At 37.7% G+C, this 23822-nt stretch overlaps 1 protein-coding gene across 3 annotated transcripts in view; it reads right to left on the bottom strand.

Annotated features, from left to right (window-relative positions):
* KIAA1958 (KIAA1958 ortholog) overlaps positions 1–23822 on the bottom strand; it is a 147904-nt gene that overhangs the window by 65214 nt on the left and 58868 nt on the right. For all 3 annotated transcript variants that reach the window (XM_081803384.1, XM_081803383.1, XM_081803382.1), the window contains exon 2: positions 8412–9606. In XM_081803384.1, the coding sequence (XP_081659510.1) occupies positions 8412–9582 (1171 nt within the window). In that variant the 5' untranslated portion in view covers positions 9583–9606. The remainder of the gene's footprint in view (positions 1–8411; positions 9607–23822) is intronic.

Genomic DNA, 23822 nt, shown 5'->3' with positions numbered 1-23822 from the left:
TTTTTTTTTAAAGATTTTATTTATTTATTTGACAGAGAGAGAGAGACAGCTAGAGGGAACACAAGCAGGGGGAACGGGAGAGGGAGAAGCAGGCTTCCCGCCGAGCAGGGAGCCCGATGTGGGGCTCGATCCCAGGACCTGGGATCATGACCTGAGCCGAAGGCAGACGCTGAACGACTGAGCCACCCAGGCGCCCCTACATGGGTTTCTTCTTATTAGAAGTGCTTCTTCATTTCCTTTTCTCCATTTCCCTAGTGGATTATCTAACCTTTTTCCTACTGATTTGTGGCAGTTTTTAATATATAGTCTGTGTATGAATATTTTTGGTTATGTGAATTAAAATCATCTCACAGATGACTGCTTATCTTTTAACTTTATTTAGGATATGCCTTGTCCCAGCTAAGGCTTTTACTTACAGACTTTTACTTTAAGGTTGTCAGCATTTCCAATCTTTTCCTTTATGGTTTGTGCCATGTTTTAAAAACTCTTCCTGACATCAAGGCTATTTTGCAAGATTTCCTTCAGATAGCTTTAAGCTTTATAATTCCACATTTAGATCTTTAAATGAGACTTGTTTTCATGTCTGATGTGAGATAAGGATCTAATTTTATTTTGTTCCACATGGGTGACCAAATGTCCAATACCATTCATTGACCGATCCGTCCTCTTCCCACTAATTTGAGATGCCATCTCTTTCACATACAGTTCCCATTTATGTGTAGGTGTGTTTCTGGGCTCTCTATCCTGCTCCACTGCTCTACTTGTCTATCTTTATGTGAGATCATTCCATTTTAATTATTATAGCTTTATAATAAGATGTATGTAAATTATATATTATGTGTCATGTAAGTTATAATGGGTTTTCATTATTGCCTTGGTAAAACTATCTTTGTAAAAACCTAAATACTTTGAAAAGACATGAAAATATAGTCAATTCTTCTTTTTTTAACAGAATGGCTGTACTTAATCACATATCCCCTTCACCTACCACCCCCCACCCCCCCGGCCAGTGTAGAAAATAAAACTAGAAATTACTAATTTAAAACCAAGTCTTTTACCTTTTCTAAGAAGTACATTGCAGGAAGGAAGGAGGGAAATGCTTACCAGCCAGGGGCTAAAGACCACCATCCTCAGCTCCTTAAACTCATTATTACAGGCTTTCTACTATGCATGATAAAACCTAAGACAACCCCCACCACTCCACTCTGACAACTGCCCTTTGATCAGTTGGGGAGGAAGGGCTTTACAACATTTAGGTAGAGGAGAGGAGATCCTGTGATACTCAAGTAGGAAAGTCAAGAGCTGGTGATCTTCAAGTAGAAGAACAATAAGACTCTGTGATACTCAGCAGAGGGATGGAAGGTGCCATCTAAAAGGCTAGGGGAAGGGGTGCGTGCTGATTGTACAGATCTGGAAGGTTTAACAGTGTTCAGTAACACATTAGCGATCTCTAACTTTATCAAGGTTTTGACTTGCTCTCTCTTCCTGTGGATGTGCAGTCCCTCCCCAGAGATAGAGGGGCCTGATTTTTTTCATTGCCCAATTAGGTGAGTAGAGGAATGAAAACAAGGTTATTGCTTTTTAGATGATGTTGTTAACAGCAAGCAGTGAGTCCCAGAAACTCATGGATCCAGGTACATAATTTTCCCCTAAGATATATTCTCATGGTCAAGAAATTAACAACACAATGATCACACTCAAACCATGTGCAAGGCACTGGAATTGAAGAAAAGGGTATTGCATAGTTCCATTAAAGCCTCCTTCAGCATTAGAAGAGAAAGGGAACACAATAAATTAGGTAAGTGTCTAGATCATTAAGTTTCTTCTAAGAGACCTAATGAAATAAAGCTCACTCACCTTCACCAGATCTTATAAAACTCTTGACATTACCACCACTACCAATGGCAACTCAAGGGCAAAATTATACAAGGAGAAAGAAATGGAGAGTAAGAAGGAAGAAAAGAAATGAAATACACAAGGCAATAAAAAATGTCAATGTCCAGATTTCCTAAATCCTCCTTATTTGGGCTACTTCCAGGTGATTTAGCTGTTCAATCCCCCTGTCAGAGGTATCAACTTAATAATTTCTACCATTATTAATATTTTTTTCATTGTCATCACTGTTATTGCCATTATTATGCTGTGCTCAGTACTCTTAAGTAGTGTAGTAGAGTCTGATCTTACGCAGTTATATCCCTTCATCTACTAGAAAATGGTCCATGGAACAGTATCACTGGCATCAGCTGGAATCTTAGTAGAAATGTAGAATCTCAGGCCCTATCCTGGTTTATGTAAACTGGTCTCAATACCATTTCCAAGTGGGGGTCTAATGCCCCAGAGACTGATTCAGGGGTTAATGGGAATGTTGTGGCACAGGTTCTGTCTACTGCTGGACATGAATCCTAGCAGCACTTGGCAACCACCTTGGGGACCACGCAGAAATCAAATATCTATAGGGAGAGCTAATACCAAGGAACCTAAGGTGAGAAATGGCAAGAAGAAACTAGACCTCATTTAACCTTTGACTAAAAGCTTGTTTCAAGATATATCCTCAGACTATAAAGCAATTTATTCTTTTTAAACTTATTTTAACTCAGATTTTCTGTTTTTGACAAAAGAAATCACTGTTTATGTTGTCAACATATACCAAACAATGAGAAGTAATATATGACTTAATTTTTAAAAGCTTACTGAACTCAATTTTACATGAGTAGGTTTCAAAAAGTACTCTATTAAATACTTTAAATTATGCCCTTCTTTTTCTATGAATGCATTTTGTTTTGTATAAGATATAATCAAATAGTGGGGTGCCAAGGTGGCTCAGTCAGTGGAGCATGCCACTCTTGGCCACTGGGTGATGAGTTTGCGCCTGACATTAGGTGCAGAGATTACTTAAAAAAAAAAAAAAAAAAACTTATAAAAAGGACATAAACAAATAATAAAAAATTAGAAGAAAAAGAGATCAATAACAACAGAATTGAAACCTAGAAATGGACCCAATTATAAACAAAAATGTTATGCATAAATCAATTCAGTAGTGACTGGGAATTATTCAATAAATGATGCTGGAACATTTGACTACCTGCAAGAATAATGAAGTGAGGTTCCAATCCAAAATCTATTCTGGGTTCACAGTTAAATGTAAAAAAAGAAAGGAGACCAGGGGGTGGGGGCAGCTGCAGCAGGTGGAAAACCAAAAAAGAACCAGAGGAAAATATAGGTAAATAGTTATCTGATTCAAAGGAGGGAAAGGACTTCCTTAGCAAAATAACCAAATGCTGAAAAGATGACAGCTAAATAGAAGCTGAAAGGAATAACCTTCATAAAAATTAAGAAAATTCATGTCAAAAAAATGCCATCAACAAAATTACTTTAATTACACCAAAATTACTTGAATGGTAAAGAGGGAAATGTATTTCCAATATACAAAATATACTATGAGTTAGTATTTCTAATATATAAGGAATCATATAATTTATTAGAAATAACTGAAGATGGGCGCCTGGGTGGCTCAGTCGTTAAGCGTCTGCCTTCGGCTCAGGTCATGATCCCAGGGTCCTGGGATCGAGCCCCACATCGGGCTCCCTGCTCTGCGGGAGGCCTGCTTCTCCCTCTCCCACTCCCCCTGCTTGTGTTCCCTCTCTCGCTGTGTCTCTCTGTCAAATAAATAAAATAAAAAATAAAAATAAATTAAAAGAAATACTGAAGATGTGTATTTTCAAAAGAAAAAATATATATATTTCAAATCTGATAAGCAAAAGTTGATTACTTGCTGGGGAAAAAGCTGATTAATAAATGGGGTCCTTGCACAAAATCATAAAGGAAGTCATGTGTATGTGTGTATATTTAAAAAATATACACATAAAAACCCAACTCAGAATGCAATAGAGATTTAAATTTATGACAAATGCCCCAAATTTACATTTAAAAACCTCAAAATTTAATGGAATCTAAGCCACTGGGGAGACAGTCAATAATTCTTCTAATAATATGTCCTCTTTACTCATTACTGTTTGCTGAGATTTGGGTTGAGCAGTATAACAGGACTGACATGAAAATTAATAATTTTATCCATACCTTGATTAACATTTTATCACTTTGTGAGTTTAGTTTTGAACATAAATAAGGATGACTTTCCACTAGGAGAACAGAATTTAAATGGTATCAGTAAAACTAAACAAAATGAAACAATTTCTCCTTGTTTCTGGTTGACTCAGTCATTTGTCAGAATATTTATTTTAAAAAATATTATTCAAAGATATGCAGTGTTTCTACAATGATTTGGTAAGGACTCCAGCTTATACAACGTCCGTTTTAAGAAGAGCACCTGATTTTGCTTTCAGCTAGCTCTTTCAAAAGCTTTCTTCTTTGCTTAGTGCCAAGTATACTTTATATATTAACTGAGTTAGGTCCATCTGTACATATTCATTCACATACATTTGGATGTGAATTCTAAATTAAAAAAATCTATGTTTAGAATGAAGACTATCTATAATAATAAATACGCAAAACAAACAAAACTGTTAAGAGCACAGAGACTAATTTGGGCTCTATAGAACAAAGGTAAATGGTAAGTTAACTTTATCTAACTCCCACGAAAGAAAAATGTCAATCAGACTTTTGTTCCAGTGATGTTTCTAGTAAAATAGTATTTCTTTAAAACTAATAATATCTTGGGGCACCTGGGTGGCTCAGTTGGTTAAGCGACTGCCTTCGGCTCAGGTCATGATCCTGGAGTCCCTGGATCGAGTCCCACATCGGGCTCCCTGCTCGGCGGGGAGTCTGCTTCTCCCTCTGACCCTCCCCCCTCTCATGTACTCTCTCTCCTCTCATCCTCTCTCTCAAATAAATAAATAAAATCTTTAAAAAAAAAAAAAAACTAATAATATCTTAGCAATATAATATCCTTCCAAAGAACAATGGATCAAAACATCAGGATGATTCCTTAGGAAACTCCCATTACCAGTTATTCATACTGTTTTTCCTTAAAGGTTCAACTCCAAGCCAAACCAATTCTCTTTGCAAGAGTACAGTTAAATCACAGTTTAGGATTGTATTCATTATGTACTGTACTTGGCCATACCTGCTCTTTATAGCTATTATAAAAAGTGCAATTTAAAAAAAAAGTGCAATTTCATTAAGAGAAGAGAAAAACCTGAGAATGTAATCTATACAAAAATGAATAGTTTAAAATATTTCTTTTTCAAATAGGCTGAATTTCTTTTCCAAAACAATTATATAATAAGATATTCATATTTTGTTTTGTAAAGAGCCTCGAGGGACACCTGGGTGGCTCAGTCAGTTAAGTGTCTGCCTTCGGCTCAGGTCATGATCCCGGGGTCCTGGGATCGAGTCCCATATCGGGCTCCCTGCTCAGTGGAGATCCTGCTTCTCCCTCTCCTTCTGCCCCTCCCCCCCCACTCATGTGCCCTCTCTCTCTCAAATAAATAAATAAAATCTTAAAAAAAAAGAAAAGGGGCTCCTGGGTGGCTCAGTCATTGGACATCCGCCTTCGGCTTAGTTCATGATTCCAGGATCCTGGGATTGAGCCCCACATCGGGCTCCCTGCTCAGTGGGAAGCCTGCTTCTCCCTCTCCCACTCCCCCTGCTTGTGTTCCCTCTCTGGCTGTCCCTCTCAAATAAATAAATAAAATCTTTAAAAAATAAAGAAAAAAGAAAAGAAAAGAAGAAAGAAAGAAAGAAAAAGAACCTCGATGTTTCATTCACTGTCCATTAGGCAGATGCAAGGAAATCTGGGGTAAGTTAGTGGAAGGGATAATACAACAGTATTACTAAGCTGGGGTAAGTTAGTAGAGGGATGCTGGGGTAAGTTCATGGAAGGATGTGTGATACAAGTCTTACTAAGGCTGTTTTGATATACTGGACTACTTTGCAAAATACAATTCTGAATTCTACCCTCAAATATAAAGTAAGTGAGAATGCAGAAAACCCTGTCAGGATAAGTCTCCTATTTTATTTAAAAAAAATGGGGGGGGACACACAAATAAACCAGATACAACTATTTATTTAAGTGAAAAGGTACCACTATTTATATCCTGTATGTACTAAGAGTCAGATTTCCTACCTGATACAAAGACTTTCACCAGCCTAATAAAAATGTGTCTAAATTATGCCAGGATTAGCCAAAGACCATACTGTTAAAAAGTTCAACATCATTAGTCACTAAGGTAATGGAAATCAAAACCACAATATTACTTCATGAACCCAGGATAAATTATCATTTTTTTTAATGGAAAACAACAAATTTGGTCAGCATGTTAAGAAACAGGAACCTTTTTACATTGCTGGTGATTTTAAAACAGTGGAACTACTGGGATGCCTGGGTGGCTCAGTCGGTTAAGCATCTGCCTTTGGCTCAGGTCATGATCCCAGGGTCCTGGGATCGAGTCCCACATTGGGTTCCTTGCTCATCAGGGAGCCTGCTTCTCCCTCTGCCTGCTGCTTCCCCTGCCTGTTCTCTTGCTCTTTCTCTCTCCCACACTCTCTCTCTGGCAAATAAATAAATAATCTTAAAAAAAAATAGTGGAACTACTTTGGAAAACAGTTTGGCAGCTCCTCAAAAAGTTAAACACAGAATTATCATACACCCAGCAATTCCACTTCTAGGTAGTTGCCCAAGTGAAATGAAGTTATATGTCCACTCAAAAACTTGTATACGAGTGTTATTAGCAGCATTATTCATGATAGCCAAAAAATAGAAACAACCTCAATGGTGAAAGGAAAAACAAACTATGGTATATCCATATAGTGAAATATTATTTGGCAATAAGAAGAAATCCTGATACATGCTACAATGTAAAAAAAAAATATGCTAAGTGCAAGAAGGTAGTCACAAAAGGCCACATGCTATGATTCCACTTATATGAAATGTGCAGGATAGGCAAATCCATAGAAACATAAAGTAGATCAGTGGTTGATGGGCTGGGAGGAAGAAAAAAGGGACTGCTGATGGGTATGGGTTTCTTTTTGGGGTGATAATAGTGTTTTGAATTAGATAGTGGTGATGGTTGCACAACTCTGTAAATACACCAAAAACCACTGAACTGTATACTTTAAAAGAGTGTATCTTATGGTATTGTGAATTATATCTCAGTGAAGCTATTATTTTAAAAAGAAAGAAAAATGAATAAACTGAAAAGCATAATTTTGAGTCAGGATATGAATATTTTCATTGTATATCTTATTAATAATACTATGACTGTGTCAGTAAAATCATAAATTGGGTAAAAGCAGAGGTACTGCAGGCTTCTAGGAAACTTTTCCCAAAATACATGACTTCCTTGAGAGGGATTAAAATGAAACAAACCAAAACGTGCCACAAATTTCTGCTTTCTATATACTCTGTTCTGTATGTCTGTTCATCTTTGTCCACATTTCTACTTCTGGCTCATGAGATTTGAATAATGAACCCAAGTGCACGACACCCCAAACCCTCTTTATATAGTAATAGCCTCGATTAAACAGATTCAATAAATACTGCATGTTAGAATTACAGAACATTAGAATGTCAAAATTAGATAGAGACCTCATACAATTATTTCCCTCTCCTCTCAGTCCATTCCAGTTAGGCCCATGTATTCCAGGAGTGCAAGTTATCAGACTCTTTTAAATTTTGAGATAAAAAAATACTTCTTTTAGAATTATTTGTAGCTTTTAAAAATACTTGTTCTAAACTGCCACAGCAACTAAAATGAATAGAAAGGCCAAGTTGGTTCAGACAAACAAATGATAATGGAAAAGCACCAGTTCTATTGTCATTATATGCCTAACCCAACATCGTATCATTCTGGATTCAAAGAGCAACCAAATACCTTGACACTGATAGGAGAGCATAAAAAATTTTTTTTCAAAGACAACATTAATATACAAAAATTATTCAGCTTGCGGCGCCTGGATGGCTCAGTCAGTTAAGTGTCCAACTCTTGATTGCGACTCAGGTCACGATCTCAGGGTTGTGAGATCAAGCCCTGCAACAGGCTCCGTGCTTAGCATGGAGTTGGCTTGAGATTCTCGCTCTCCCTCTAGCTCTGCCCCTACCCCCACTTACTCACTTGCTCTCTCTAAAATAAATATTTAAAAAATAATAAAAATAAAAATTATTCAGCTTAAGATCAGATACAAACCTTAAATCTAGCCATGCAATATCAAGAACACAATCCTACAGCTGTCCTCTCAGCCCTGAGGTACACGGACTGGACGGATGGCCTTAACTGAGATGAATTTCCTTCAGAGTATCACGTGGATAGAATATATTTCATTATTTCTATCTTTCTGAGAATAATAAAGGCCTGAATTCTAGCAAACTGAGCCAATGGTTTTGTAAGTGCTGACGGCGCAGAATTCTCGGACGTGCATGGATGAGGGACTCTCTGTCACCTCACGTGCCATACCTGGTATGCACTGTGCTGTGGCCTCAGTGGTTATGGTTGGAGCGACTGGGGGCTGCTGCTGACTGGAGCTCACTTCTGGCTCTGTGTTAACTGAGGGAGAAAGAGCTACCTCACAGGAGGAAACCTGGCTGGGCAGATGGGGCAGGAACTCTTCCGAAGCAACTTGGTCATCCTGTCCAGGCAGTTGCAGGGCAGACAAAGGGATGCTGATCTGTTTGTTAGGATGGGATGTGCTCACAGGCATCTGCATGGACACCTGATGGTTGGTGCCATGGGCACCAGGGGGTCCTCTGTTTGGTGAAGCCAGAGATACCCTGGCAGTCTTCTGGACGATTGGTCTGGACATGACAGAGGGGGATGCAGATACACCATGTGGGTCTAGCTCTGTGCCAATGGCAGATGTCACATGGGGAATCAGCTTAGCAGACCCTATGCAGGAGGGACCAGCATGAGTTTGAGGCTTGGGTTTTGCCATCTGTGTCAATGACAGGGCTGGTCCATCCACCCCTCCAGTCAGCTCTGCATTCGCCACAATGTAATAATCTTCAGGAATCTCTTGTTTGATTTTTTTAATGATGACATCATTGCTGCATTCATCAACCATTTGAGTCTGGGAGCTGGAATGGAGAGAAGATGGGACTATTCCAGGCCTTTTTCGAGCAATGCTTTGAGGCCTTTGGGTTTGGGGTTCAAAGTCACTATCCTCGTCTGTAACAGAAGACTCACAAACCATGTCAAACAGGGTGTTTTCATCTTCATATTCTTCAACAGCTTCATCCAGTTCAGAGGGCTCACTGCAATAAGAGAAGTCACAAGAGTCTCTGGTCCGATTACAGTCTAGCTTCGCTTTCACTGGTCTCCCAGGGTATCTTTCAACCGGGCTAGTTTGTGTCTCAGAGGGTACTCCAATTATACTGGGACTATCAGAGTTAAAACTTCTGTTATCCTGGAAACAGACCCTTTCTTGGGACCCAGCTCTGCAAGTAGCTGTCAGTGGCCAGTGATAAGCATGGCCAGCACTACAGCCCCACATTGCTGTAAGGTTCCCATGGGAACCTTCCGAAAGCAAGTGTTTCAGGTTTGGAATGAGGCTGCAAATGGTCCCATGGCTGTGGGCCCAGCTGACCAATTTGGACAGATTCTCAGATGAAGTATGAAGGCAATCCTCCATGTTACAGGATCAGCAGTGTCTTTCCTAAAGGGAAATAATCAAAATAAGAAGCCATTATTACCCAAGATATTCCCGTATCTCCATTACTTCAATTTCCTTGAACTATGATCATATGGCATAAAAAAGAATTGTACTTCAAAACTGTATCTAGGTAATATCGCTGCACATGGGCAGACTGGAAGAGAATACAAGGAAAAGTAAAAAAGAAAAAAAAAAGTGATGCCTATTGGCTGTCAGACGAGAAGATTTTTGTTAGTTTCCTTGATTGTTACAACACTATCTGCATAAAAATATTTGCATGAGAAAAAAAGTGGGAAAGAAAAAAAACAAGCAATAAAAAAGAGGTAAGCTTTTTCATGGTATGTTTTACTTCCAAAGTCACAAAGAGAGGTTTAGTCAGCTCTTTAATAATAAAATGTATGCATTATTTGTATTAACCAAGAGGATGCACTTCCAACTTTACCCTCTGCCATCAGAAACTTCATTACTAAAGGCAGAACCAACAAAGGCTTAGGTCCATTCTAGGATGAGTCACAGAAGGAAAGTCAATCCTCTGCTGGGCACCAGAAAACAAATGACGTAACTGAGAGTCCAAGGAGAGAATGAAGTGCTATAGTGGGGAAGAAAAAGTCTTTAGCAGGGAAGGCAGAATGGACTGGGAGGAGAGCCACTAGAGGGCATCTGCTGGGGTCAGAAACACAGGCAGTCTATAGGCCAGAAGCAAGGATAGGTGGGCCAGGTGCCAGGACTCTAACCAAATCTTAGGAGCTGGCTTTCTGCCTCCTTGCTGTCTGAAACTCCTGAAATACTGCCCTTCATCTCACAGTTTGGAGGTAAAAGATGTGTCTGGTTTATTCCACCATCTAAGCTTCCTGGGCATCTAAGGATAACCAACTACCAAATAGGAGTAAACCATTCTTTATCGGGCGGAGGTCAAAAACAATCACTTGTTATGGGCCTGTGGCTGGGTAACAGTGAGGACAACATGATGGGCAAGAAAAGTAAAATGGGACATGTCGAGTCTGCATGTGATTAGAAAGGTCAAGTACGTTTCTGATAAAGGGGAGATCCTGGAGAGAACTGAGCAGGGGAGGAGCAAGGATCTTGATGTATGGTTTAGTCTGTCCTGTTTATCTGTGGCTGTGAGTGACAAGTGGTGCCTCACTGTAGGTGGGCTCTGCACTAAGGTGCCAAGGTCTAACTGCAATGTCAGGTGGCCATTCAAAAGCGCATATCTGAACCTCCGTGGCACCTCATCAATAGTTAGGTAAATTCAAACCCTTTCACATATCATGAGGCCTCTGTGATGTGGTCATGGCTACAGTCAACCCCTCAAGCCTCATTTCCTATTACTATGGGCTTTTCCCATATTTCTCCTCTTCCTCTAAACAGTTTCTCACACCCACTGGGCCTCTAAAAACTCATTCTTCGGCTTGATATGCAGCCCTCTTCTTTCTTCATCTGGAAAACCCTTTCAAAACTGAACTTGGGACCACCTCCTATTGAAATCTTTACAGACCTTCTTTCAGCCTCAGATATTTATTCGCTTGTACTCACTCTTCACTTGTATTTCTATCATCTCTTGAGTTATCTCTGTACTGTTACCACTGCCATTCTTGTCTGTCTCTCAAACTTGACTGAGAATTCCCTGAGTACAGGAACTATAATTTTTTTAACTTTTTATTTATTTATTTTTAAAATTTTAGTATAAGGGGCTATAATTTTTCATTCATCGATGAGGACCTAGTTGGGGACAGAGATATTAATACATATCGATATGGTCCTGCTCTTGAGACCTTATAATCTATTGTTAATGATGAATAAATGAAGAATGAATCAATAAACATATAAATACCGGCAGTGCCATCAACACTAACAAAATAAACATAAGACCCTCAAATAAGAAACATGAAATTTCCTATCACTTTTATTGTAATAATTGAAGGGAACAGAGGATTTTTCTCCCTAGTGGTATAACCAAACCGCAGTTGTCTTGTGCATATAGGAGAGTAATAAGTGAGCTACCAGATTTTGTGAGGCTTCACAGTAAATGGAAAGACCAGTGACTGGTGTTGGAGTTGGGAACTTCAATTCCAGTCCTGGAACTGATGTCTGTGGCCTCAGACAAGTCACTAATTACCTCTAAGCTAAAATGTCAGGACTATATGATTTTTATGTTCCTTTCATACTACTTTAGGAATTTAGGGACTTTATTTATATTCCTTTCATATAACTTTAAAGTAAAAATGCAGATAAAAGAGAAAGAGTGGTACACTTATCACAATGATACTCAGTATACTGAGTAATGTATACTACTGTTGAATCACTATATTGTACACCTGAAACTAATATAATACTGTATGTTAACTACACTGGAATTAAAATTAAAAACTTGGTTAAAAAAAAATAAAGAATGAGGTTTTTGGTATTTGTTTTTTAAGCTTTCTTAATATATCTATTTAATTGGTATGGCAGACCATTTGCCTACCCAGTATCCATTCTTTTTCCTTACAGAGAGTCCCAATTTGTTGGGGCAGCAATATGCTCACCTAAAACACATTTCCCAGCTTCCCTTGAAATAGGAATCGTTATATGACACAGTTCTGGCCAAAAATATGTAAATGAAAGTCACTGAGTAACTCGTCTGATTTTGGCCTTCTGCCTTTTTCCCTTTGTCCTTCCCTTTCTTTCTGTCTGGAATAAGGACATGATGGCTGGAGCTCCAGAGGCCATATTGGGAACATGAAATAAGAACTTAAGGATGAGAGAGAACACCCAGAAAGAGCTTGGGTCCCTGTTGACATCACAGAGCCACTGCATCAACTCTGAACTATCTAGGATTCTTTGTTACATAAGGAAAGATAAGGCCCTGATCTTGCTTAAGCCACTGTTGTTGGCAGTATTTGATTATATACAGCTGAACTCAATTACTAACTGATACACAAAAAATAATATTCATCTCTGGTTTTTGGAACCTCAGAGCAAAATCCTTCAATTTCTCTGCACCACCCCCCAAGTACAATAGTTTCTCAGACTGGACTCCACAAATAAATTATTGGGAGGTCTATAATTCTATTCCAAAATGTTGATAACTGTTTTCATTTTGATTCTAGTAAAAATATGATTAATATAAGCATATTATGAATCATCTAAATAATCACCTAGATCCGAATATTGCCTTCGTATCTATACTCACATTATTGTCCATAATCACCTAAAGTGACATGATTCAACTTTCAATTTGTTGGGAAACCTGTTCATGCTGTTTCCTTTTTAGCAAATATAAATATAAAACTTGTCTTTTGCATTAATAATTTGCAAATGAAAGGCATCATGATTTGACATCATGAAAATGGAATGTGATACTGAAACAATACACCACTTTCAAGTGTCACAGGGTAATGAGAAAATAAAAGCAGTTGAGATAAATATATATTTTCACAGAAAGAAAATAATATACATTATGGCACAATATATGAATGAAAATGTTGTAACAGTTCAAATATGTAAAAATGTGGCAGAATCAAAACACAAAATTATATAAGCATGTGGAACTCAAAATAACTTATTGTTCAGGTAAAAGCTACTATACAGTAGTAAAATAGTACCTTTGCTAAAGGTCCCACAAGCCAGGAAAAAAAATTATAATAAAAGACAAAATAGATACAATTTTAAATTTTGTTAAAAGCTTATGCACTTAATTCTGTAATAATCACCAACCTTTAAGAATCAATAGGTAGTAATCATAAGTCACTTTTATTACATTCTGAAATTCACTAGCAATCTCATGAAGAGGCTCTTAAACTTTTCTTGAGTATCATAAAATGAAAATATTTTTCCAGTATCATTATTAATATGTTTAGCCAGGCAACCAATGTTAACCAATGTAGTTATGAGAGCATAATTTGCTGATATTTAGGGTAATTAAATGGATTGAGTCCAAGCTGACAAGGAATAGCTATCAATATACTGTAATATATTCTAAATTTAATACAGAACAGAATCAGTAAGAAGACAATTAAGGTATTTCCGAACTGCTGAATATAAGTCAGTTCTAGAACCTACTAATTTGCTTCAAAAGTCTGATGATGAGCTCTACACTGAAAAATAATGCCTTTTCTACATTTTCAAGAATTAAAAATAACTTCATAGTATTTCCCATATCTGATAAGGGCAATGATTGGATTAGACACTCAGCTTTACAGAGTTATCATGTGACACTTGATTAAAAACAAATTCAAAGAGGGGTGTCCGCGTGGCTCAGTCAGTTGAATGTCCAACTCTTGGTTTCAGCTCAGGTCATGATCGCAGGGTTGTGAGATCAAGCTCTGCATCAAGCCCCACGTTAGCAGGGAGTCTGCTTGGGATTCTATCTCTTCCTCTCCCTCTACCCCTCCCCGCTGCTCGCTTGCTCAAATAAATAAATAAATCTTAAAAACAAAACAAAGCAAAACTCAAAGAGTCCTGGCTAGCAAAGTTTAGGTTAAGTATGTTTAGGTTAAGTATGAAATTTGCTTACCCTAAATTAGCAAACAAAGCTATGAAGTTATTATCACCACACTGTACGTTAACTTAGGCAAGGAGACATTCTATATATTAGTATTTACATTATTAAAGTCAAAATCAGAAAGCCATTAAATATAGAGTCTCTCTATATTAAACCTACTCTCTACTATTAAACCTAACACTAGGAGTGCCTGGGTGGCTCAGTCAGTTAAGCATCTGCCTTCAGCTCAGGTCATGATCCCAGGGTCCTGGGATAGAGCCCCACGTCAGGCTCCCTAATCAGTGGAGAGCCTGCTTCTCCCTCTCCCTCTGCTGCTCCCCCTGCTTGTGCTCTCTCTCTTAAATAAATAAAATCTTTAAAAAAATAAACAAAAAATAAACCCAACACTGATCATTAAGTTTTCAGCAGAATAATACAAAACTAGTTATTATTACAGCTAATATTTATTGAACAATTACTAATTGCCAGGCACTATTCTAGGACTTGACATACCAATAATCCTAATTACAGCAACAATCCTAATAAGTTAAATAAATTATTATCCTCATTTTATAAAGGAGTAAACTAAATCACTTGAACAAAGCAGTGGTGGAGCCAAAATCTGAACTTTGGTCGTACTCCAGAGCCGATGCTCTTAACATACTACACTTCCGGCACTGTGAGAGCAGAAAAGACATTGTCTCAAATCTGGTTCCCTATCATATTAATGTTAATTTGAGTTTATGTTGGTTTTATAGTTTAACTTTGCTTGAATTTGTGGGACTATTTTGGTTTACAGCCGTCTCGGAACTGTAAGCGTAAGTTGTATGTTTATACCTACTTAAATAACATTATGACCAAAAATGACTTAAGGAAGCACTGGGTATAAAGGTCCATGAAAATGTTTTTCTTTCAAAAGACTGAGAAAAGCTTTTTAGAAAAAAGAGTATGAAAAGATTATGTCACTTTTCCAAAACCTGACAAAATGAGTTACCAGCCAAATACCAGTGAATGTCTAGTTGGCTTTTACCTCACTTCAGTTACAACAATCTGCCCCACAGCCCTTATAGTCTCTCTCTTTATAAGGTTCTGAACCTTTCAAAGGATTTGGTGTTGCTGTTGTTTTAATACCACTAAATATCAATTGCTTATGGATGAAAAAATTGACACAAGAAAAAAAAAAAGAAAATCTTAGTAGCCATATATCTATAAAAGAAGTTGAATGTTTTAAAAAAAAAATCTTCTCCAAAAGAAAGATTTCACTGCAGGGTGCCTGGGTGGCTCAGTTGGTTAAGCGTCTGCCTTTGGCTCAGGTCATGGTCTCAGGGTCCTAGGATCCAGACTTGTGTCAGGCTCCCTGCCCAGCAAGAAGTCTGCTTCTCCCTCTCCCTCTCCCCCAACCCCCAGCTCGTGCTTGCTCTCTCTCTCTCTCTCTCAAATAAATAAAATCTTAAAAAAAAAAAAAAAAGGAAGAAAGATTTCACTGGTAAAGTCTATCACACATTCAAGGAAGAAATAATACCAAAATTATGCAAATATTTTCAAAAAGTAGGAAGAGAAAGGAACATTATCCAACTTGTCTAAGGAGGCCAGCATAACCCTACTACCAAAACCTGATAAAAATATTACAATAAAGAAAATTACAGATCAACATTCCTTATTTTATGCAAAAAATCCTTTACAAAACATTAGCAAAATGAAACCAACAATATATAAAATGGGTAATACATCATGACCAAGTTAAGATTATCCCAGGAATGCAAAGTTGGCTGAACATGCAAAAATCAACCAATATAATTCAACATAATAACAGTCCACAGGAGAAAAACCGTAACATGATCATCTCAATAGATGAAGACAAAGCATTTGACAAAATTAAATATTAACTAACAATTAAAAATTTTAGTAAGCTAATAATAGTAGGAACTCCCTCAAGCTGATAAAGGATATCTTTAAAAAATCTACAACTAATATTAAACTTAATATAAAAGACTGAATTGTTTTCTCCCAAGATCAGGAGTAAGACAAGAATGCTCTTGCATCACTTTTATTCAACAATGTAACACTGAAATAATGCAATAAAAAGAAATAAAAGATAGAAAAATTAGAAAAGAAGTCAAACTGTTTTTACATGTAGACAATATTTCTGTTTATGTTGAAAATTCCAGAGAATTCATGAAAGTGCTACAACTCATAAACAAATTTATTAGCAAAGTAATCAGGTACAAGATTAATATTTTTTAAAAAATCAATGATTTTCTATATACTAGCAACAAAACATTAGAAAATTAAATTTTTAAAAATTTTCTTTATAGTAGTGCCAAAAGTATTCAACATCTAGGAATATATCTAACAAAAGTATCCAAGACTTTTATACTAAAAACTACAAAACATTGCTGAAAGAAATTAAATGTGACATCAATAAATAGAGATAAATACTGTATTTGTGGACTCGAAGATTCAATATTGTTAGACTGGTATTATTCCCAACTGATCTATATATTCAATGCAATTCCAATCAAAAATTCCAGTTGGCTTTTTTAGAAGAAATAGATAAATTAATTCTAACATTTACATGGAGATGGAAAAGATCTGGAATAACCAAAGCAAAATCTTTCAATAAGGATAAAGTTGGAGAACTCACTATACCTGATTTCAAGGCTAAGAATAATTTCAAGTGATAGTAATCAAGATCATGGGGTACTGACAAAAGAATAGACATATACATTAACGGAACAGAATGAATGTCCAGAAACAGACCCACACATATTTTGTCAACTGATTTTCTTCAAAAGGCAAAGGCAATTCAATAGGAAAATTTTTTCAACAATGTTAAATCAATTGGACAGTCATTAAAAAACAAACAACCTTCAGTTAAACTACACATAAAAATTAACTCAAAATGGATCACAGACCTAAATCTAAAACATAGGGGGTTCCGGATGGCTCAGTCAGTTAAGCGCCCAACTCTTCAATTCAGCTCAGGTCTTGATCTCACATTCGTGAGTTCAAGCCCTGCACTAGGCTCCACCCTGGGCGTGGAGCCCAGTATATATGTATGTATGTATGCATGTATGTATGTACAAATAATAAATAAATAAATAAATAAAATCTAAACTCTAAAACTAGAAAAATTCCAGAAGAAATCATAGGATAATATCTTTGTCACCTTGGGGTAGGCAAAGGTTTCTTAGGATGCAAAAAGCACAAGCCACAAAAAATGTGATAAATTGAACTACATCAATTGCTAATGGAATATAAATAATCCAGGGATGGTGAAGGTATCCATCAAAGGTATCCATCAAACTTAAACACACTCAACAATGCTACCTTCTTTCAGGAGATTCCCCTATGTAATTTTCAATGCTACCTAAGGAAACTTGGGTATGGTCTAAAAAGCACTGATGATGTCTCAACTAACAGACCAATGACTAACAAAGCTAGAAACAAAAGAAAATAAGACAAAGCGTTACAATTCTTAGAATCTAAAAAGTGTTTCATATGAGCCTAATTTATCCATATTTTCATTAAACGATGCAATTTATTATATATGCTAAATATGGAAAAATATTCAAACAACTGGAATTCTACCAAAAAACATCTGAAGAAAAAAGTTCCAACATTAATGCACAATAATGTGCAGAAAGATACTACTTTAAAAATATAAAGGATAGGGAAAGGGTATTTATTCCTACTGAGGCCTAAAATGTGCTTTCCAAAATTTAATACCCATCTTTTGTGGGAGGGAGGATATCAAAGGAGTGGTTTTATTAAAGTATGGGAACAGGACCCATGGGCAGAAAGAGCTGCCAAAACCCATCTATTGTTTAAAAAAATGTATCTGTAAGTTACATAAATTAGTACAAGCATTAAAAGTGAGCTTACAAATAAAGAATTCATACTATATGTGCTTTTACTTTAAGATAATATATTTATTAATTTTCAAATGTTACAAGTACCATGTAATCCATCATGTAATTTTTGGAAACAGACAAATCCAAAAGATACTTTGTACCTAACAAATTAAAAAATCATAATAAAGAAAGCTTTTAATTCTATGCCATGAATATGTAACATGTATTTCATTTATATTCCAATTCAGTAAATATCTATTAAGTACCTGTTATATGCTAAATACTGTGTTATGGACTCCCTCCCCCACAAACAAAAGGTAGGTTTTAATCCTAAATTCCAGTACCTCAGAATGTTATCTATTAGGTAACCTATAATTGCAGATATAATTTAGTTAAGTTTCCATGAAGTTGGGGCGCCTGGGTGGCTCAGTTGGTTAAGCGACTGCCTTCGGCTCAGGTCATGATCCTGGAGTCCCGGGATCGAGTCCCGCATCGGGCTCCCTGCTTGGCAGGGAGTCTGCTTCTCCCTCTGACCCTCCCCCCTCTCATGTGCTCGCTCTCTCTCATTCTCTCTGTCTCAAATAAATAAATAAAATCTAAAAAAAAAAAAAAAAAAAAGTTTCCATGAAGTCATAGAGAGGTAGAATGGGCCCCTGATCCGTATGAGTGGTGTCCTTATGAGGAGACACCATGTGAAGACAGACACAGGGAGAAAGCCATGTGAAAGCAAAGACAGAGACTGGAGTGGGTCCTGGGATTGAGCCCTGCATCAGGCTCCCTGCTCCACAGGGAGTCGGCTTCTCCCTCTGCCCCTCCCCTCTGCTCGTGCACGCTCTCGCTCTCAAATAAACAAAATCTTTAAAAATTATCTCTATAATAAAGTCAAAAGTCTTTTACATAATCTATAAGACCATGATAATCAGGCCCTTGCCTACTTTTTCAGACATACTCTTGTTCTTCCATTCAGCCATACCAAACAACTTCCATTTCTTCAGTATCTTCTGGGCCTTCACACAGTTTACTTTGCCAGCCTCTCACCTGACTTTTATGCATCCTTTGGTTCTCAACTTGCACATCATTAGGTTTTTAGGTAACCTTCCCTGACTCATCCTGGTCTAGGTTAGATGCCCCTGCCTTATGTTCCTGTAACACATTATTCTGTCTGTGTTGCAGCACTATGCTTTATTGAAATTATTTATTGTTTCTCTTCTTTCTTAAGACTATAAGCTCTGTGATGATATAGAATGTCTGTCTTTGTCACCCTTCTCTTTCTAGGGGTCAGGCCAATGCTTCACAATGTCTAATACATATTTATTGATAGAATGGGTGACAGGTGACATTTTATGTTTGACTCAAGGAAGTAAGTTAGGTGAACCAATGAAAATCTCTGAAGTCTCATATTTTATATTCTCACTCGGAAGCTTAGAATAACTAGAATGACTTTGAAAGTCAACTGAAATGGTTTTCACTTGGGCAGAGTAAAAAAAATTCTTTTTTTTTTTTTTTAAGTAGGCTCCATGCCCAGCATGGAGCCCAACACAGAGCTTTGAAATCATGACCCTGAGATCAAGACCTGAGCTGAGATGAAGAGTCAGATGCTTAGCCGACTGAGCCACCCAGGCCCCTAAAAAAATTCTTTTTTTTTTTTTTTAAGATCTTATTTATTTATTTGAGAGAGAGATAGCGAGAGCAGGAACACAAGCAGGGGGAGTGGGAGAGGGAGAAGCAGGCTTCCTGCCGAGCAGGGAGCCCGATGTGGGACTCGATCCCAGGACCCTGGGATCATGACCTGAGCCGAAGGCAGACACTTAACGACTGAGCCACCCAGGCGCCCTAAAAAAAATTCTTTTAAAATTATCTTAAGTAATTCTCCAAAGTCAGACAGGACGTACTTTTCACAGAAAGGGTACTTACGCTTGTCTTTAGGTTGGGAGGTTTTTATATTTAAGTTAGACTACTCATGTTATGCCCTCAAAATCAGTGATTCCTGAGTTCACTGTCTTTTTAAAGAAAACTGATTAAATCATCACTCTTAACCTATACATTTGCTCTTCTCTTATGATGTTTATCTTGAGAACAAATCTATCCTGGCTCCTGAGATAGAAACCTGGATATTGGCCTAGTCTCTATTTGCCCTCATCCCTCAAAAGTGATTCACACCAACTGCTGCTTGTTATCTTCTAACAGATCTGCCATCTTCCTTTCTTTTCCATTCCTGATGCAGGGCTTGATCCCACGACCTGAACCGAGGGCAGATGCTTAACTGACTGAGCCACCCAGGTGCCCCTGACTTTATTATAGTGATAATTTAAAAGTATTACATGGTTGTAAGCAACAAAGTGACTTTAGAATCATCATTCTGATTATAGCTGAAGAGATCAAGACCAGAGACAGGAATCCAGTTAGGAGATACACTGTAGCAATTCAGGTAAGATATAATGGTAAATTACCTTGGATGGTAGCAGAGGGATGGAAAGTAGGGGACAGATGTGAAACTCAAGTAAGAGGTAAAGATGAAAGACTGGATAAAGGAGGTGGGAGGAAGAAAGAAGTTATAGATTCTGACTTGACCACTAACAATAGCCCTGTGAACTCTGAGCTCAAGGAGGAGTTTGAGCTCATTTAGGGATTTACTCAAATCTGGTAGGGGGTTCCTGGGGGGATGAAAGGGGTGTCTTACCTTGCCAATTCATGGCTAACCTTCCTGTATCTCATCAGTGATAATTTTTCCCTTATGTTTTTATTTCTTTGGCCATATATATATAAGAAATTAAGATGAAAGGGAATTAAATGTATGAACTTAATGTGTGATTGCACAGACACCATTTGGCAAGTGTCAATGTTCAGGTTACCTGAATGATGAGACTTGATAAATCAAAACAAGATTTATAGGAGGATGGCTACAGAAGGAAATCAGGTCACTCAGTTAGAAAGCAGAGTATCAGCAACATTTCTCCACTGACTGATAGAGATAAAAGCTTCTGAGTCTCCCAGAAGGGCCTTAACCGCTTTCGTCCAAGCCCAATCTTAATATGCATAAAACAGAAGAAATTCTGCACACAGACTATTCTGGATGTGCATGAGGGACCACTTCCATGTAAGATGGGACAGTGCAGAGGTTAAGAGCATAGACTCCACTGCCAGACAGATTGAATTTAAATTCTAACTCTGCTGTTTGCTATGCGACCTTGGGCAAGTTACTTTTTACCTCTCTGCACCTTAGTTTCCTAATCTGTAAAATTATGATAAGAATAACCCAACCTCACAGTGCCATTGTAAGGATTAAATTAATTCATACTGTAAAAATGCTTAGAAGAATCACTTGATAATTTTTTACCTGAAATTAGAGGCTTTTCCCCATTTCAATGGTCTACAATATAACTATAGAGAGCATACAATTTGGCACGGTACACTTGTGGAAGAATGAAACCCAGAGAACATACAATACACTATGGTATACTCAGTCAAGAATAAGGTCCTCAATAAACTTTCTCAGACTCCTTAGACTAACACAGATTCATCAAAGTTCACATTAAATTTCGAGCAGCATTACAGAACAAGGCCTAGCTACCCAGACATCCCTGGGAATCATGCAAATAGGCCTTAGACCAGCTATAGGATCTATTATTCTGTAGCCACCTTTAAACTTTGGTCCTAGAGTTTCTTTTAAATCATATGGACTTTTCAGTGGCATCCTTTCATTCAACAAATATTGAATGACATTAGGCTACTAAGCACTAGAATATTGTCATGAACAAGGCAGTCATGATCTGTGCCTATATGGAACTCAAGGACGCAGGATGGGATGGGATAACTAATTATATAAGAAATAATTTTGTTGAGGAGCTCCTGGGTGGCCCAGTTGTTAAGCGTCTGCCTTTGGCTCAGGTCATGATCCCAGGGTCCTGGGATCGAGCCCCGCATCGGGCTCCCTGCTCGGCAGGAAGCCTGCTTCTCCCTTTCCCACTCCCCCTGCATGTGTTCCCACTCTCGCTGTCTCTCTCTGTCAAATAAATAAATAAAATCTTAAAAAAAAAAAAAAAAGGAAATAATTTTGTTGCAATTTTGACAAAAATTCTGCAAAGACAATCTACTTTATCTAGTTTATGCTAAGAGAGCATAAAACTAGAGAGACTTGTTCTATTCAGGGGATCAGAGAAAGCTCTTCTGAGAAAGTAGTATTTAAGCTAAGAACTGAAGGATTAGTAGGAATTCACAGATGAAAGGGGGAAAGGGCAGACGGAGAGAAGAAATTTCCAAGTAATTCAAGTACAAGCAAAGGGCCTCAGAAAAGTTCTGGAATCCCATGATATACCCACTCTTAGCAACTTTTCTGAAACATTCTAGCACCCCACACAGAGGTCAGGATAATAGACCCAACTACCCGAAATACTTCTTGCCCTATCCATTCCACCATAGTTCACCTACACCCTCCTAACAAATGCTGCTCACCATTTCTTTGAGAGACTGATCCAGTAGAAATTTTAACTTGAAATACACATTTATATCATGCAAGCTAATTATGCATTTGCCAAGAAAACAAATTCATTATTAAAAATAATTTTTAGGAGCGCCTGGGTGGCTCAGTCGGTTGAGCCACCAACTCTTGATTTCAGCTCAGGTCATGATCTCAGGGTCATGGGATGGAGCCCCATGTCAGGCTCCACGCTGGGTCCCTCCCTGTTTGGGATTCTTTCTCTCCCTCTCCGTCTGCCCCCCCACCCCGCCTTAAAAAAACAATTCTTAACAAAATTCCTACTGTCAAGGAAAACAAACACCTTGGTCAATTTTTATTTAAAATCAAATTAATTAACATATAGTATATTAGTTTCAGACGTAGAATCAGTGATTCGTCAGCTGCATATAACACCCAGTGCTCATTACTTCAAGTATCCTCCTTAATGCCCATCAGCCAGTTACCCCATCCCCCCACCCATCTCCCCTCCAGCAACCCTCAGTTTGTTTCCTATAGTTAAGAGTCTCTACCGTTTGCCTCCCTGATTTTAACCTTAGGCAATAATTTGATACTGACATTATATAAAAAAAATGCTTCCAAAAATATTAATGCATCTAGGGGGCACCTGGGTGGCTCAGTCGGTTAAACATCTGCCCTCGGCTCAGGTAATGATCCCAGGGTCCTGGGATAGAGCCCCGCATTGGGCTCCCTGCTCAGCAGGGAGTCTGCTTCTCCCTCTCCCTCTGCCTCTCCCCACCCCACTTGTGCTCTCTCTCTTGCTCTGCTCTCTCTCAAATATAAAAATAAAACCTTTAAAAAAATATATTAATGCATCTAAAATACCATAAATACCTCAGAATTCTTAATGACTCCCAATTATTCATGTTTTTAATTTCTACAGTTTATACTGAGTTTGTGCTACATACTATTAGAAAAGGATTAAAATTAATTAATGGCATTCCATTCATACAAATTGTTCCTTATGTATTGACTAGTAATATTATCCAATCACATTTTAAAGTGGTTTCCCATCAATGAGCATGATTCAACATGATGGTTCATGCTTTTTACAGCCCACTCAAAGAAGAAGTATTATAAATGGAAAAACTGAAAATTCTCAGAGTGAGTGAGTGATGTTAACATTTTTAGCTACTTTTAAATTTACATACCCTCATTCTACTGATAGAATTTTCTAAGACTTGAGTAGCAGAGTCTTATAATGACGACTCGGTCCTAGGTGCTGGAAATATAGCCCCATCTCAGTAAATGAACTAAAGGCAGGCTGATCCCAGATTTCAGAAAACAATGTGAAAATATACATGCCACTCCATTCTCCACTAGAACTGCTCTAACCAAGATCATCAATAATCTTCACATTAAGAATTTCAATGGATATTCCTCAATTTCTCTTTTCTTGGCTTCTCAACAGCTCAAACAGCTGTTT

Source organism: Leptonychotes weddellii, chromosome 14 (assembly GCF_054177405.1).
Source record: "Leptonychotes weddellii isolate Sample4059 chromosome 14, ASM5417740v2, whole genome shotgun sequence".
Classification (NCBI taxonomy): domain Eukaryota; kingdom Metazoa; phylum Chordata; class Mammalia; order Carnivora; family Phocidae; genus Leptonychotes; species Leptonychotes weddellii.
This window is presented reverse-complemented; position numbering and strand designations above follow the sequence as displayed.